The sequence below is a fragment of the Acanthochromis polyacanthus genome, chromosome 8 (genome assembly GCF_021347895.1).
Source record: "Acanthochromis polyacanthus isolate Apoly-LR-REF ecotype Palm Island chromosome 8, KAUST_Apoly_ChrSc, whole genome shotgun sequence".
NCBI classification, from domain to species: Eukaryota; Metazoa; Chordata; class Actinopteri; family Pomacentridae; genus Acanthochromis; species Acanthochromis polyacanthus.
The window spans coordinates 25,899,634-25,916,746 of NC_067120.1; the positions used below are offsets into that span (position 1 = coordinate 25,899,634).

The 17,113-nt window shown below is 39.9% G+C and overlaps 1 protein-coding gene across 5 annotated transcripts in view; it reads right to left on the reverse strand.

Moving 5' to 3' along the window:
* Positions 1-2,574: 2,574 nt before the first annotated feature.
* Positions 2,575-17,113, reverse strand: part of aass (aminoadipate-semialdehyde synthase) — an 82,945-nt gene continuing 68,406 nt past the window's right edge. For all 5 annotated transcript variants that reach the window (XM_051951552.1, XM_022211187.2, XM_051951551.1 and 2 more), the window contains exon 24: positions 2,575-5,034. In XM_051951552.1, coding sequence (XP_051807512.1) covers positions 4,916-5,034 — 119 coding nt within the window. In that variant the 3' untranslated portion in view covers positions 2,575-4,915. The remainder of the gene's footprint in view (positions 5,035-17,113) is intronic.

Here is a 17,113-nt window from a genome sequence, read left to right on the forward strand (position 1 = left end):
ATTCTTGAGTACAAAACGATGTGAAACTACAGGCGTTGCTTCTCCATCTTCTCTGCATCAACTTTGCGCTTTCATGTCCCAGGGGAAAACCGCAGCCCATCCGGTGGAGTGACACGTCAAAATAAGAGCGGTAATTTCACAATAAAGCTCTCTATATTAAAATGCATTGAAACGTGCCTGAAAGGCAGCACAATTTATTTTCCAAAGTTACAGGGAGCCACAACAGAGGGCTGAAAGAGCCTCATGCGGCTCCGGAGCCGCGGGTTGCCGACCCCTGGTCTAGACAGTCCAAGATAGATTGTTCCAGTTCCTTAAAAGTGCAGGTGTCCATGCGGACGGTGCATGGTACACGCGTGCGAGTGGGGAGGGGGGAAGATGGAGTCATTGCATATGCATAAGTTTCAGTAAACTATAAATTACATCTGATCGAGATGCAAGTTGGGAGTCGTTGGGTGGAAGTCGCTCGATGCAAACCAGGGTAGAAATGCCCTGAGCAAAGGGGATTTTATCACGCAACTCGGACGGGGGATTCAACATGAGCTGCAAAGGAATAACTGTTCTGTTGGAATTATGGACGAATGTACTGCTTTTTCTGCAGTGTTTGAGGATTACAGAACTGTGATCTGGATATAACACTGACTGATGGAACATTACTGGATTCTATTTTTTCCAAGGAAATAACACCAGAATGGATTACAACAAAATTTTTACTGGCCCAAACAACAAAAATGGATATGCAGATCTAAATCGGGTCCGGACCCCCGTCCACTTCCCCCTGGGCCCCGGCGGGTCTCAAATACACACTTGTCGGGTCTCAGGTGAGCAGCCGGGTGTGGCCACACCCTGACTGCTCTCCCTCCAAATTACATATTTTGGGTGATTATTACTATTCTTTTAGGAAAGCATAATACCAGTTAGGAGTTAGGATGAGTGATTTGAATATTATCTAATGGTTGATTATTTGTCTGATGATTTATTGGCTATGCTTTTGCCCTGCTAAAATATATTTTAATAAAGAATTTTTCTGCAATTAAAGACAACAAATTGCAGGTGCTATTTTTATCCCTGAATAAATACTTATACATCTCGCTCTGGATGTAAAAAGTCAGATTATTGCGTGTATAACAATAGTAGAGGTTCTAAAAGGTTACCTAGTCATGGGGGCCAGGTTGGCCCGGTATAAACATATCCTAGAGGTTGTCTATATGTCCATAAATGGTAAATGGTTGTATTTATATAGTGCTTTTATCCAAAGCGCTTTACATGATGATATGTCACATTTACCCATTCACACACTGATGGCGGGAGCTGCCATGCAAGGTGCTAACAACAACCCATCAGGAGCAATTAGGGGTTTGGTGTCTTGCTTAGGGACACCTCGACATGAGCACGACGGGCTGAGGATCGAACCGGCAACCTTCCAGTTACAAGACGGCCACTCTCCCCACTGTCCATAACCTCTGAATTGAACCTAGCAACTTACCAAGTGCAAGATCCATAAGAGGGGAAGCTGCCGTTAACAGGCGTGATTGTTAATTAAATTTAACTATACCGAAGTGGCTACTCTGTTAAATTAATTATTGGAGGAAGAAGGGATAGGCGTCTGGATGAAGGCAGTGAGAAAGCTAGGCGTATTTCCCTCGTTTACCAGCTTAACAGTTCTGCAGCATCCCTCTGAGCTAGATCTCAGGGGGCAGTAGAACCGGACCCGTAGGATGGAGAGCTGGTCCAGTGATTCCCTGACAGCTGAATATGTTAATTAGGGGGTCTCTAGCCCTGAGGATCAATAAGCCCGAGGATTGTTAGTTGCTCTTATGCGATGATCATTCCAGGCAGTTACAACTTCATCAAGTTCCTCCTGAATAATGGACATAGAACGAGTGAAAAGGTTTGTTAGAAATAGCGGTGTTTATGCCATTATCTTAGGCATCAATCATTATCAATTATCACTCAGTTATATCCGTGTTGTTAAGCAAGGTTTTTTGTTTGTTTGTTTGTTTTTTAAAGGATAGTATAGGGTACCTGTATTGTATTTTGAAAGCAAAACTGGATCAGTGCTTTGTCAATGAAGCTGTCAACAAAATAGCCATCTGCTCTCAGCTGGTCAAAATGATCCATCCAAAACTTGGTACATTGGCTTCGCAAGGTGCACCACCATCGTTCAGTCCTTTGATTGCCAGTACTTGGTCCTAGAGTGACACACTCTGCATGATTGTCATCGTCACTGCTGTGCAGAAAATTTTGCATTTCTGCAATGTAAGTATTCTCAGTACCTTGGTCTAACCAGACTTTTTGTGTACATCCATTGTTTTCCATCAGAGCATCTATGAAATATCCTGCAATTATATCAGGATCACTGTAATTATTAGATAGTAAGACATAATTATGACTTAGTATCTCATAATTATGAGATAGAAAGTCATAATTATGAGATAAAAAGTCATAATTATGAGTTAGAAAATCATAATTATGACTTAGTATCTCATAATTATGAGATGGCATTTGACTTTTTTTTTTCAAGTGGCGGAAACGGGCTTCCATAATCTTGAAATGATGAAAGAGAAAAAAATAATCTCAACAGAAGGACTTTTTTTTATTTAACATAGGACATTTTTATAAAGCAAAAAGCATTCTAGCAAAACAACCCGTTACAAACATAGAAGCCAGCTCAACAATAGAAAACACAAAGACCACAAGAAAATAAACTGTGTTCACGTGGAAGGAGGTCAAGCAATTGATATTCAGACTGACATGAACATCTGACTAGACATTAACATATTTTTAGTTTTGATGTGAATTGTTTCCTTTTAAACCTGACTGGAACACACCAGAGTCCTTAAGATCCAAACCTAAAAATGAACAACATATCAAACAACATGCTGCTGTTTCAAACCCTGTGGAGGCCTACATAAACAATATGTGCAATATATATTATTGTAAAAATATATATCTCAGATGCATGTAAAATAACTCACTTGGTATTTGATTTCAGTTCATTTCAAACTGTTTACATTGTAACCCCATCCCACCTAAAAATAAAATAAATACTGTGGCAGACAATAAATAATCATCTCGTGCTTGGTTCAACATCAGCTGGGAGTTGTTATCAGTAATGTTTTACGAACCAAATCAAGATCAGGGGTAAATAAATTATGAGCCAGACAGCATGCTCACAGCTTTAGACTTTTAAAAATTTTACCCCAAGGTCCTTTAAACCTCATTATCGCTGGTCTAAATAATATTTTCATTTTTATTCCTTATTTTCTGAATGGTAATAAATAAGATTCATTTGGAGTAAGTATAGAAAGTTTACAGTGTCTTTTTGTTTTTACATGAATATAATGCGATAAAATGTTGTCACTCCTCAGTCACATGTAATTTCCAGGTACACCTGCTTAGCTTTCCATAGAAAACATGCCAATTTAGCACAAACAGTAAGCTTAACTTTATTGTAGAATATGCAAATGCAATCATAATATATGAAACTAGCGGCATATACATTAACAGCTAAATACAGGGTAATGCTATCAAATTGCGGCGAGGTCACGAGTGGTAATTTACCCAAAATTTAGGATATCACATATAAAACAAACCATACACTACCATTGAAAAGTTTGGGGTCACCCAGGCAATTTCATGTTTACCATGAAAACTCACACTTAAATTAATGTGCTAACATAATTGCACAAGGGTTTTGCAATTAGTTAGCAGTTAGCCTTTCAATATGATTAGCGAACACAATGCATCATTAGAACATAGGAGTGATGTTTGCTGGAAATAGGTGTCTGTACCCCTATATATTGAATTAAAAATCAGCTGTTTCCAGCTAGAATAGTCATTTACCACATTAACAATGTCTACACTGTATTTCTGATTATTTTAATGTTATTTTCACTGAAAAAAATGCTTTTCTTTCAAAATTAAAGGACATTTCTAACTGACCCCACTTTTCAACGGTTGTGTTCTTTCCTGATAAGAAGCTTCTACTGATTATATATTCCTAATAAAGAGAGTAAATAATCAACTTAGATTGTACATGGAGGTGTTCTGTTTCACAGACATCTCTATTAAAGGGGGTTTATGGGGAAATTGCTTTCCTGCAATGCAATAAGACATAGCGCTACTTTCCACAATCTGACTCGACATCCATGTCTTCAGTCTAAACTAATATTAGCTACCCAGACTGACAGGACAAACAAATATCTAACAACACTTTGCAGATTTAGAATTGCACAAAGGGCTAAAAAAAACATCCCTGACTCATCTGTAACTTTGATTCTCTCTGACTGAACATTACACGTGTGAGAACATTCTGCTCGTCACTGGTGAAACTTGTGATCAGTGCTGAAACAGCTTTCTAGTCGGCTGTCAAAATGTACAACAGAGTGATCAAGAAATGTAGTATTAAATTCCAGTCAGACCAGTTATCCGTTTCTACTTCAAAAGCTTTAAATTTTTAATGCCTCAAATAGTGATCATCTTCTAAACATCTTCACTGAAGAATTTTCCTCCCAGTCAACAATGGTGAAAACAGATTTGAGATCGCCACAGATGAGAGAACTGAGTCAAATTTAGGATTCTGTTATTAAACTGCAGATTACTCAACATTAGATTTTTGTTCATAAAACCGAGTCTCATTTTAATAATAAAAAAAATGTAATAACTTTTGGCGATTCAAATATTTGAACTACAGTTTTTTTCCCTTTGGCCATTTTGCCTTCCATCACTTTCACATGGAAATATTTTTTTAATCTTGCAGGTACAGTAAAAATATCATTTTAAACCCAGACTATTAGCAGATAGGCCAGTCTTAGCCTGTCTTCAGAGTTCGAATATGTTGGTAAAAAAGCAGAGCCAGTGTGTGAACTTCAAACATTTTCTCTGGAGGTTGTCTTCTTTGTTTAAAGGTTTAGCTCTACTCTTGTAGTGTGCTTTTTGATATGAAATGTAGTCCTTCCTCCCTCAGTCGGGCTAATGCCAGGCCATAGACCTCCTTCATCATTGGAACCACCAGACCTTTTGTGCTGATGTCACCTACAAACAGAAAACAGAGATTTAGGATGAGCTAACATTGGCTCTACAGACCAATAAAACACATTAGCATTAGCTTTGTAGAATGACATGCTATTGTTAGTCTTTCAGACAGGGCGAGCTAAGTTTTCTTCAGACTGAAATTAACATGAGTTTCCCAGAATGAGGCAAGAAGTTCAGAGGGCAACAAGATGAGCTGACATTAGATTCCATAGAGTAATTAATGAGGACTGTATGTGAGACTCCAAATTCCTTTAAAGATGGGATACAAACATTGTAGTTAAAGTGAAGGTAATTCTGTCATTCAGACATTGATCACTTTTGCAATATTCCTCATGTCTGCATTCAGATACACCCACCACAGTGAGAGAGAGCCACAGTACACATAAATATTTGACAGTACACCAAGTAATGCACTATACATAATAATGTAATGTCAAACTAACAAAAAATAAAATCGAACCCACCAACAGTTTTTAGGGCTGAAATGACTCCTCGAGTTATTCGAGTAATTAGATTACTAAAATTTCTCAAGGTAAAATTCTGAGAATTGAGGCTTCGTTTAATCCACAACATACTAGAATCCAGATCACTAACTGGTGGACCGTGGTCCAGACCCAGCCTTCATCTTCAACGGACCCAGACCAATAATCAATAAATTATAAGGGGATTTTCAATTTGACGCGACGCTTCCCAGATAGCAAACTATGGGCGAATCAATGTTGAATCTATGCGACCTAACGTCGAAATTATACAGAAAGCGCAAGGTTGATAAAATGTTGAGTCAACGTTTGCTTACATAGATTACATGTTTGCAAACATAGATTCAACATTAATTAAACATTGACCTGTCAAACATTTTAATTAAACCAAAATACACACGTGGACAAAATTGTTGGTACCCCTCAGTTAAAGAAGGAAAAACCCACAATTCTCACTGAAATCACTTGAAACTCACAAAAGTAACAATAAATAATCAAAATCAGCCATCACTTTTGAATTGTTGATTAACATAATTATTTAAAAAAACAAACTAATGAAATAGGGCTGGACAAAAATTATGGTACCCATAACTTAATATTTTGTTGCACAACCTTTTGAGGCAATCACTGCAATTAAACGATTTCTGTATTTGTCAATGAGCGTTCTGCAGCTGTCAACAGGTATTTTGGCCCACTCCTCATGAGCAAACAGCTCCAGTTGTCTCAGGTTTGATGGGTGTCTTCTCCAAATGGCATGTTTCAGCTCCTTCCACATATGTTCAATGGGATTCAGATCTGGGCTCATAGAAGGCCACTTTAGAATAGTCCAACGCTTTTCTCTCAGCCATTCTTGGGTGTTTTTGGCTGTGTGTTTTGGATCGTTGTCCTGTGGGAGGCCCATGACCTGCGACTGAGACCAAGCTTTCTGACACTAGGCAGCACATTTCTCTCCAGAATGCCTTGATAGTCTTCAGATTTCATCGTACCTTGCACACTTTCAAGACACCCTGTGCCAGATGCAGCAAAGCAGCCCCAAAACATTACTGAGCCTCCTCCATGTTTCACCGTAGGGACAGTGTTCTTTTCTTCGTATGCTTGGTTTTTGAGTCTATGAACATAGAGTTGATGTGCCTTACCAAAAAGCTCCAGTTTGGTCTCATCTGTCCAAAGGACATTCTCCCAGAAGCTTTGTGGCTTGTCAACATGCATTTTTGCAAATTCCAGTCTGGCTTTTTTATGAGTTTTTTTCAGCAGTGGTGTCCTCCTTGGTCGTCTCCCATGAAGTCCACTTTGGCTCAAACAACGACGAATGGTGCGATCTGACACTGATGTACCTTGGCCTTGGAGTTCACCTTTAATTTCTTTGGAGGTTGCTCTGGGCTCTTTGGATACAATTCCAACGATCCGTCTCTTCAATTTGTCATCAATTTTCCTCTTGCGGCCACGTCCAGGGAGGTTGGCTACTGTCCCGTGGGTCTTGAACTTCTGAATAATATGAGCCACTGTTGTCACAGGAACTTCAAGCTGTTTAGAGATGGTCTTATAGCCTTTACCTTTAAGATGTTTGTCTATAATTTTTTTTTCGGATGTCCTGGGACAATTCTCTCCTTCGCTTTCTGTTGTCCATGTTCAGTGTGGTACACACCTTTTCACCAAACAGCAGGGTGACTACTTGTCTCCCTTTAAATAGGCAGACTGACTGATTATGAGTTTGGAAACACCTGTGATGTCAATTAAATGACACACCTGAGTTAATCATGTCACTCTGGTCAAATAGTTTTCAATCTTTTATAGAGGTACCATCATTTTTGTCCAGGCCTGTTTCATTAGTTTGTTTTTTTAAAATAATTATGTTAATCAACAATTCAAAAGTAATGGCTGTTTTTGATTATTTAATTTTCAATAAATTTTTATTTATTGTTACTTTTGTGAGTTTCAAGTGATTTCAGTGAGAATTGTGGGTTTTTCCTTCTTTAACTGAGGGGTACCAACAATTTTGTCCACGTGTGTACAATGTAGATTCAATGGTATCTTTTAAACACAAACTTCAGTGTTGACAAAATGTTGTTGAATCATTGATCCAACCATCAGTCTTCAACCGTAACCACAATTCAACCTTCTTAACCCTAATTCAACATTGATTTAACATCTTTTGCTATCTGGGTAAAGTGTGATTTATGGTTGAAAAGCAAACGTTGACTCAACATTTTATCAACCTTGCGCTTTCTGTATAATTTCGACGTTAGGTCTCAACATAGATTCAACATTGATTCACCCATAGTTTGCTATATGGGTTCTAATTTAACCTGTGCAGCTTTTCTACTGTTTACAGCATTTAATAGATCAGAGGCTAAACTACGAAGTGAGTTTAACCCTTTAAGCTTCAGTCAATTCCAGCCGTTTTCAGTACAAAAAATCGCTAATATTCTATTTTTAAATAAAAAAAATTACGAAAAATACGGGGAATATTGGACGGGCATCACGAGGTGCATTTCCTTGAAAATGACCGATTCGGGGATTTTATACGACTTCAGGACATGTTTTGGACAAAACAGTTTACTTGCTTGTGTCGTCTGGATGTAAAAGGTTGGATTATGGCCGTTTTTTGTGGAATCTTTTTTTTTGTGTGTTGTAATGAACCCGGAAATGTGAGTCGCGCTGTGTGCGTTGAAGCCGTGTATAGAGAACGGATGGATGAATATTTGTTTTTGTCGGACAAATGTGTTTTTCTCACCCGCTGTAGTAATCGCATCTGAAAGTGGTTTATACCGGCGGATTCATGAGAATCTAAGCTTTCCATCGGTGTATAGTGTTTGTATAATCATGTTTGCAGCCGTCGGACATTCTTGAAATTCCTATGCAAATTAGTAGGTGTACCGCCGGCGGTACACCTACGACGCACTGAAGCGTAAAGGGTTAACATAGTCAGACTTTCATTCTTAAATTCAGCTCAACAAAAACTAAAACCTCAGAGTGATCAGGTATGACGGTGGTTTTCAACTTTCTTTGTTAACTCAGACTTTCTGCTTCAAACTCATCACACAAACAGGAACATTTAACGAATCATTTGACTCATTTTGTGTGCACAAAGAACCGATCATGAAGCGCATGTAGGTCTGACACTGTCTCATAATGAGAACATCACTTCAATTTGAACCAAATCAAAGTGAAATTAATGTTACTGATTGAATATTCTTTGTAAGAAAGTCTAATAAACTAATCAGATTCGTTTTGTGTTCTATCAGCTGCAGTACCAGCAGTTTAAACCAACCAAACAAAAGCATATTTATGAGATTTCTGCATCACCAACTAAATACACTCAAGAAAAATATAAACGTAACACTTTTGTTTTTGCTACCATTTTTTATGAGATGAACTCAAAGATCTAAAACTTTTTCCACATACACAATATCACTATTTCTCTCAAATATTGTTCACAAATCTGTCTAAATCTGTGATAGTGAGCACTTCTCCTTTGCTGAGATAATCCATCCCACCTCACAGGTGTGCCATATCAAGATGGTGATTAGACACCATGATTAGTGCACAGGTGTGCCTTAGACTGCCCACAACAAAAGGCCACTCTGAAATGTTTGAACAGTCTGGTGTTGTTAAAAATCCGAGAGATAAATGACAGATGAATACTTTAGTTGATCAAATTTTCCCTTTGCAAAAGAAATTTTTTTGGAGAGTTTTGAAGATGCCACCAGAGAGCCATATGGATATTTGATCCTCGACCTTAACCCGACTTCCTCAGATCGCTTTAGACTGACAACGGGAATACTTCCTAACCAGTGGCCGACCGTGTACATATCCCTAAAACCAAGTAAGTCATGACGTCGGCGTGTATAAAGAGAAACGGGCCGTTACTTAAAGCTCTGTGTCAGGCTACGCCTCAAAAACGTAAAGATATTCTCACTCACTGCTCCCCTGACCTGCTTCAAGCTTTGTGTGAGCTAGCCATGAATCTTCTCAAGGGGAACATCCCAGTCTCTCCCTCTCAGTACAAAAAGCTGAAGAGAGAGAAAAAAAAATCATCAGACTGTTGGCCGATTAAAAAAAAACTGGATTAAAACGGAAACATCAGGCTCTGAAGAGACAGTCGGGCTGTACCTATCTTTGGAAATCTTCTAGGAGGTCTGGTTAAAAAACAAAAAAATGTCTCTGACGACGGCAAAGAAAAGTTTCTAATTTCACTTCATCAGTTAAACAGGCTGACCCGACCAGAATCAGCCATCAGACAGATGGCTGAGGATGATTTGGATGAGAAAATTAGAGCCATAATCAATACACCGGGGCTGAGTTCTTATGAAAAAGTGAAGAGGTATGAGGCTCTGCTCCAAAGATATTTGACATTGATCAAGCAGGGCCATAAAGATGAGCGTCGGGTGACTCTCAGTCTGCAACCCTTGTCTGAGCCTGTTCAACCTCACGCTCCAGTCCCGCCTGAATCTGACTCTACAGATTTGGATGAAGTCACCATAGAGGTTTGCCTGCGAGTGATTGCAACAATGCCCGGTACATCATGCAGAAATTATCAAGGACCAACGGGGGGGGGTGGACGGATGGAGGCGAATTTGTTTATCGGTGGAATGTGGTGACAGGGTCGATCATAATCGATCTATTTAAAAACCTCTCAAACTCTTATGAAAAACATCAGACGCAAACGGTTGACAGAGGGTGCTGAAGCTGGCGGTCGTGGTACAGAATTTTTTTAGATCTGTTTTGCAGAAACTGTACAATGCTGGCGGGGTAATGATCAAAATCTGGTGAGAAACCGTAAGAATCAAAAAAGGTTGCTACGTCGTCCTCGTCAAGAGTCAAGGCTAGCCAGTGCTCTCCGGGCATATTTGAACGGTAAGTGTTCACAACGAAGTAAGCGGGTGGCTGAAACTCGCAGGTTAGTATTATGTAAAAGATCCTCTAACTGGTGATTATTCATCTTTACTTTCTGACAAAGATGATGTTTTTAATAATAATAATCAATCAGCACTTGCCGTTTAGAATTAATCACCAGAACAGAGTCAAATGAAGTGTAGGCTAAGAGCACGGTGGTATGAGCGAGAGGGACTCTGAATCTCATCTTCAGTCTCAAATTTCCGCTGGAAACAGGAGACAGTGTGTCACTGTCTTCAGTCGGGTTCAGGTTGAGCACAAACAGAGAATACCAGTCGTTAAATTCCTGACGGTTGATACCCAGAGGTAAATCTTTGAGGTGCCGCCCCATAGCGGCAAACACGTTATAGAACTCTCTGACAGCGTTACCCCGATCAAATTGGGGTTGGAAGATTTTAGCGGGGATCTGTCTCCCATCCTGACAGAGAGCCAGGTACTCCACATTGTTGTGTTTGAAATTGAAGGGTGACAGGTCTCTGGTCCCCGTGAAGGCGTCATGGTGCACCATACCCAGAACCACATATTTCGGCATGGTCCCCAAAAACATATTTTCCAGATTGCAGATCCTGGAATTCTCTGGGATCGAATAGGATTTAACGGTCATGTGTGAAAGTGGGTAGAGAGCGTTGCTTTTCATGAAAGCCGCTGCGTGACCCAGACGAAAGGGTGGGGAGACGGTCACCTTTTTGACGTACAGGGAGGCGGCTGTTATTTTCAGGCAAAAATGGGAAGCACGAGCCCCCATCAGACAGAAGGAGTCACTGCTGCGGATCAGTTTGATTCTCAAATCGACCGCGTTTAGCAGCAGTCTCTCACAGAAAAATATGTCCCCATGGAGAGGACCCAGCAGGTCTACTTCGATGGAGTTGGCAGTGAAGCTCGCTCTCTGACAGAATCCTGCGTTTGGACCGTCGACAGGCTCTGTCCATAGCCCCTGCTGTGTCATGGTAAAACAGTCCTGCGCTGAATTGAGATTTTAATGTGTCTTCACTGAAGTTGAGCAAAGTCTCAACCATAGCTCTGTATGGCTGCGTGAAGTGTGCTGCGTGAAGGAGAAGTGTGCTGGTGCCCATCTTTAAGAACAAGGGAGATGTGCAGAGTTGTGGCAACTACAGAGGAATAAAGCTGATGAGCCACACCATGAAGCTATGGGAAAGAGTAGTTGAAGCTAGACTAAAGGCAGAGGTGAACATCTGTGAGCAGCAGTATGGTTTCATGCCAAGAAAGAGTACAACAGATGCAATATTTGCTTTGAGGATGTTGATAGAGAAGTACAGAGAAGGTCAGAAGGAGCTGCATCGTGTCTTTGTAGATCTAGAGAAAGCTTATGACAGGGTGCCCAGAGAGGAACTGTGGTTTTGTATGAGGAAGTCTGGAGTGGCAGAGAAGTATGTTAGAGTGGTGCAGGACATGTATGAGGACTGTAAGACAGTGGTGGAGAAAAGAGGGTGGAAAAGAGGTGAAGAAGCGTGTACAGGCAGGCTGGAACGGCTGGAGAAAAATGTCAGGTGTGATATGTGATAGAAGAGTTTCAGCTAAAATGAAAGGAAAGGTTTACAAAACTGTGGTGAGACCAGCCATGTTGTTTGGTCTGGAGACAGTGTTCCTGAGGAAAAGACAGGAGGCAGAGCTGGAGGTAGCAGAACTGTAGATGCTGAGGTTCTCTCTGGGAGTGACCAGGATGGATAGGATCAGGAATGAGTACATCAGCAGTGTGCACCAATGACGTCGGACCATCGGTCAAATCCAATTTGTGTACCAAAAGTCCGGTAAAACTTACTACATTACCGGTCTCATGTCCGGTGTAATTTTTTTCCTGTAAATCACCCTAAAGTCGCAGAGAATCACCAAGGGATAATGCAACATCGGGGGACAGCAATTTTGATTGCGTGATTATGTCACATGATCACGTCATGATTCCCGGCGGGCACAGAGTGATTTCCAGTTACAAGTACACAGGGATGGGATCAGCAAGTTCTGATTCCAGCGGAAAGTCGTTGACCGGGGGGGGGGGAGAATATGTGCGGCGGAAAATGAAGCGTCGGCGAGTCTCCCTTTAAACGTGTGCTAAAAGTACAGATTTTGAACTTTCTACCAGTTTTTGAATCATGTTGATCGGCCAAGTAAAACCAGAGATATGATCAATAATAAACGCCACATTTTTTACCGAACTTCACCGGAGCTATTTCCAGCGTCTTTTATGCGCGGCGAAATTTTGAACTTTGGACTCAGCGGAGAGTCCTCTCTGCTGAAAGCATCTGGTGAGAAACACAGACCTTTGGAGTTATGCTTGGTGTAGGAAGGAAAATGTGGACCAGATTTTCACAAACCTGGCGTTCTCTGGAGTAAAAACGTGAACTGGATTTCCCCAGAGGTGACTGAGAAACTTGGAGCTGAGTGACAGAGACGCTCTGACGGGGAGCGGCCGCACAGACACGCCCCCAGAGGAGAGATGGCCAAAGTGCGGATTTGGAACTTTCTATCATTTTTTAAATTTTTTTTAGTCAGGTGATAGTTATAACTCTTTGGGAGAGCAGCACGTCCTTCACTGGCTTTGGCCACAGATCACTCTCTGCTCGACACCAAAGATGCACAGAAAATGAAGATTTTGTTTCAGATGTAATATATTACTGCTACTACTACTAATAATAATAATAATAAAATAATAATAACAATAATTATAATAAAAATAAAATAATAATAATAAAACAACAATAATAATAACATTCATAATAAACATATTCTAGCAATGGAGAACACCAGGACTCTGGATTCTCCCTGTGGTCCTAAAGACTGTTTCTATTGTTTTTGTCATTGTAGAGATTGTGATGGGCAGAAAAAGCTTTTTGGAATGGTACAAATTCATTTATGTAAAATTTTATTGTGACTCCTCATGATTTTGTAAATAGTTGTGCAAAAACGCCTAAAAAAATTCCTCCATTTTAGTGCAAATAGTGGTATATAACTGTGTTAACTGCTAAATTTGTACATTATTTTATGACAAACAATTTATATTTACATTATAAGTTCTGAAAAAGATTCATTACACATGTTTATGGTGTCCACAGCAAAAAAATCTAACTTTTTTCTGCTCGGATTTTGTATTTTTTCTGCTATTTTAGGTCAAGTGTGTCCATACATTATATCAAAATGTCTAAATAATTATAGAATCACACAGGTGAGGTTGTGCTGAAAAAAAAAGATACCAAGCAAAGCAAGATCAACAGTTTTTAAGGTGAAATATAAAGGTAAAATCAGAATTTGTCAAAAACGGACCTAAACCCCCCTAGGGCCCTAAGGGTTAACGTCGTTAGCAAGCTATCGTTAATGTCATTACCATCTCGCGGGAGTATCAACGACAATAAAGTGTTCAAACTTGAAATGAAATCCGTGGAAATCCGCAGAAAATTCCCATCCCTGAGTACAAATTCAAGTTTCTGCAGAAGCGTGTGAAAGTAGCGCCAAAACGAAGCTGAGAGCTGTTTTTCTGGTCAAATTGGATGTGTATGGTGAGTAATTCAATGGTAAAAGTGGATGGTGGTATGGTAGAATGGTGTGGGAGGGTGTAGTGACGGTGACAGTGCATGTAGATGGTAATTTACCAGGTGTACAATGAGAGAGGGTGGATTCTGAGCAAGATTTGGCTGTTGCTATGAGAGTATGGTAGGTTATTTCATGGATTATGGTATGTAATACCATAATCCATGGTATGGTATGTATAAAATATTCGGTCCAGTAAAAACTGTTTCGGTCCAGTAAAAAATTACTGTTTACTGGTCCACGGTCCAGTAATAAATTGTGCCCATTCGCGCAGACTGCATCAGAGGGACAGCACATGTTAGAGGCTTTGGACATAAAGTCAGAGAGGCCAGACTGAGATGGTTCAGACATGTCCAGAGGAGAGCGAGGGAATATATTGGTAGAAGGATGCAGCAGACAGGGTTAGATGGAGGCAATTGATTTGCTGTGGCGACCCCTGAAGGGAAAATCCGAAAGGAAAAGAAGAAGAAGAATCTAATTTTTAACTCCTGGAATGGAAGCCCATTACATTCCCATTCTTTATTAATGTACAAATAGCTGTGAGCCCTTTCCTACCCCAGTCCTTGAAATTGTGATCGCTTAGGCCTAAGCTGCGGTTAATTTTCGCCTGAAATTTCTACTGAAGATGTACAGAAAGTAAATTGAATGTTGTTCTTGAACTGTTTGGAGTACAGGCATGGTTGGGGTCTCATTTGAAAGCTGACAACCTGAATTTTCACTCAGTGCAGTCAGAATTACTCTAGGTGCTACTGGCACAGAGTTATTTATGTTGGAACACACTGAATTAGGATGAATTTTATTCGCCTAAATTTTTTTCCCGAATAAAACACCTGAAAATTAGTGTGGCAGCACTGTGACAGCTTGAAACACAAAAAAGCAACAGCCTGGGGTCTTACATAGTTCAGGACAAAATTTGAGCAATACTACAAGAAATGAGTGTTTCACACATGTTTTTGTACTAATATGCCCAATTATGTCAATTTTGGACACCCTATGTACAACTTGGGCAAAAATGGTATATGTTCGTTTATCAGCCCGTTTTCACATTATTTTCACTCCAAAAACTCATAAAGAACTCAAAAAAAATCACTTCACATAAGCTTCAGTGTGGATCTTGATCTGAATCAGAGGATCTTGATCAGAGAAAAGCTGCAGCTCCTCGCCGCAGCAGGTGTGAAAAATCACACAGGGCTGCTAAAAGCGGCCTCTCGGCTATTCAGCAAGCTCATTGGCTATCAGCCCTGTCAGTCAAACGATTCCTCCGACGTGATTTGCTCAGAATTTACTGATGAGATGAGGGTCACCAGATTCATCAGTCTCTGCAACGGCTTCGGAGGCAGCGATGAGTCACTTGATTGGTTGAAATGTGGTTGGAATTGAAAGCTTAGACTTCAGTCGCCATTTTGAGTCCTGGAGCACATGGATATGTGGACGGTGAATAAAATTATGGGCATAATTCAGTGAATTATGAAACGCGCAGCGCCACCATGCGCCGCGTGGATGCGCACAGAGCCGAGCTATTTGTGGATTATTTTACTTATTTCAAGACATGTTTTGGACAAAATATTATACTTGCTAGTATTGTCTGGATGACTACGCTTGGATTATGGCCGGTTTTTGTGGATTATTTTCATCGTTGACCGGTAATAGAGCGTCCAAAGGTGAGTTATGCCCTTTATGTGTCCCTTTAAATTTTTGTTGTTTGTTGGAGAAATGTGTTCATATTACCCGATGTGGTAATCACATCTGAAAGTGGTTTATACCGGCGGATTCATGAGACTCTAAGCTTTCCATGGATGTATAGTGTTTCTATCATCGCGTTTGCAGCTAAATGCGATAACAGCTGTTAACTTCAGCGGGCCTGAATACGGGCCCGTGCGGCTTAAGGGGTTAAACCTGTCATCATACACAAACCAACTTAGCAATTTTAGATCTCTCTCCAATTTGTGTTGTTTGACTAAATCAAACCAGATATTCAATGTATGTAGAGTTATGGACAGATCATGTCTTGTAGCGATTGCATTATTTTTGGATTACCAATCAAGGACTGGGTTGGAACATCTGCCACCACCCTCTCAATGTCCTTCCACTTTGAAGAGTAGCTTTCATCACACCACTTAGCCACTGGCCTGAGTTGTGCTGCCCAGTAGTAGTTTTTCAAATTGGGCAGTGCCATACCTCCTTTATCCTTTCCCAGTTGTAGTGTACAATATTTTATTCGTGGTCGTTTACCATTCCATACAAACCTGGAAATCATTCTATCCCAGATTTTAAACTTTTCTTGTGGAATCTTGATAGGCAGACACTGAAAAAAATATAGCAGCCTAGGGAAAATATTCATTTGAATTATTTCAAATCTTAAATTAAAATCTAAAGGCAAGGTCGACCATCTTTCTAAGTCTCTACTAATTTGGATTTCAATCGGGTCATAATTTGCTTTGTAAAGGTGAGTAAGCTGTTTTGTAAGAGTCACACCGAGATATTTAATCTTTTTTGATTACCATGTTAATTGGTAGGTATCCTTGATTTGTGGGGATGGAGTATAATTAAAGGTCAAGATCTGTGTTTTATTTACATGTATTTTGTATCCTGAGTGCTCACCAAACCTATTTATAAGATGCATTAGCTGGGTAAAAGTTGTATCAGGATTATCCAGGTATATCATAATATCATCAGCAAATAAGCCTATTCTATGATCCTGTCCATTTATATTAATCCCTTTTATTTCCTCACTCTGCCTAATAGCCTGTGCTAAAGGCTCAATGTGTATAGCGAAGAGGAGCAGGGATAGACAGCACCCCTGTCGTGTGCCTCTTCCTAACATTATTCTGTCCGTTAGGCTGCCATTAACTTTTATTCTGGCTGTGGAATTTTGGTATATAATTTTAATACATTTTATTGAGTTATTACTAAATCCGAATCGCTCTAGTACTAAATATAAGGAATCCCAATTTACACTATCAAAAGCTTTTTCAGCGTCGAGACTTAACAAAACTGTGCTGCTTTTATTAGTTTGTATTGTATTTATTATTTGAATGGTTCTCCTGATGCTGTCTTGTGTTTGGCACCCTATGATAAAACCAGTTTGATCCTCATCAATTAAGTCATTTATAAATCTCTCATATCTTTGTGTTACAATAGATGTATATATCTTGTAATCCACA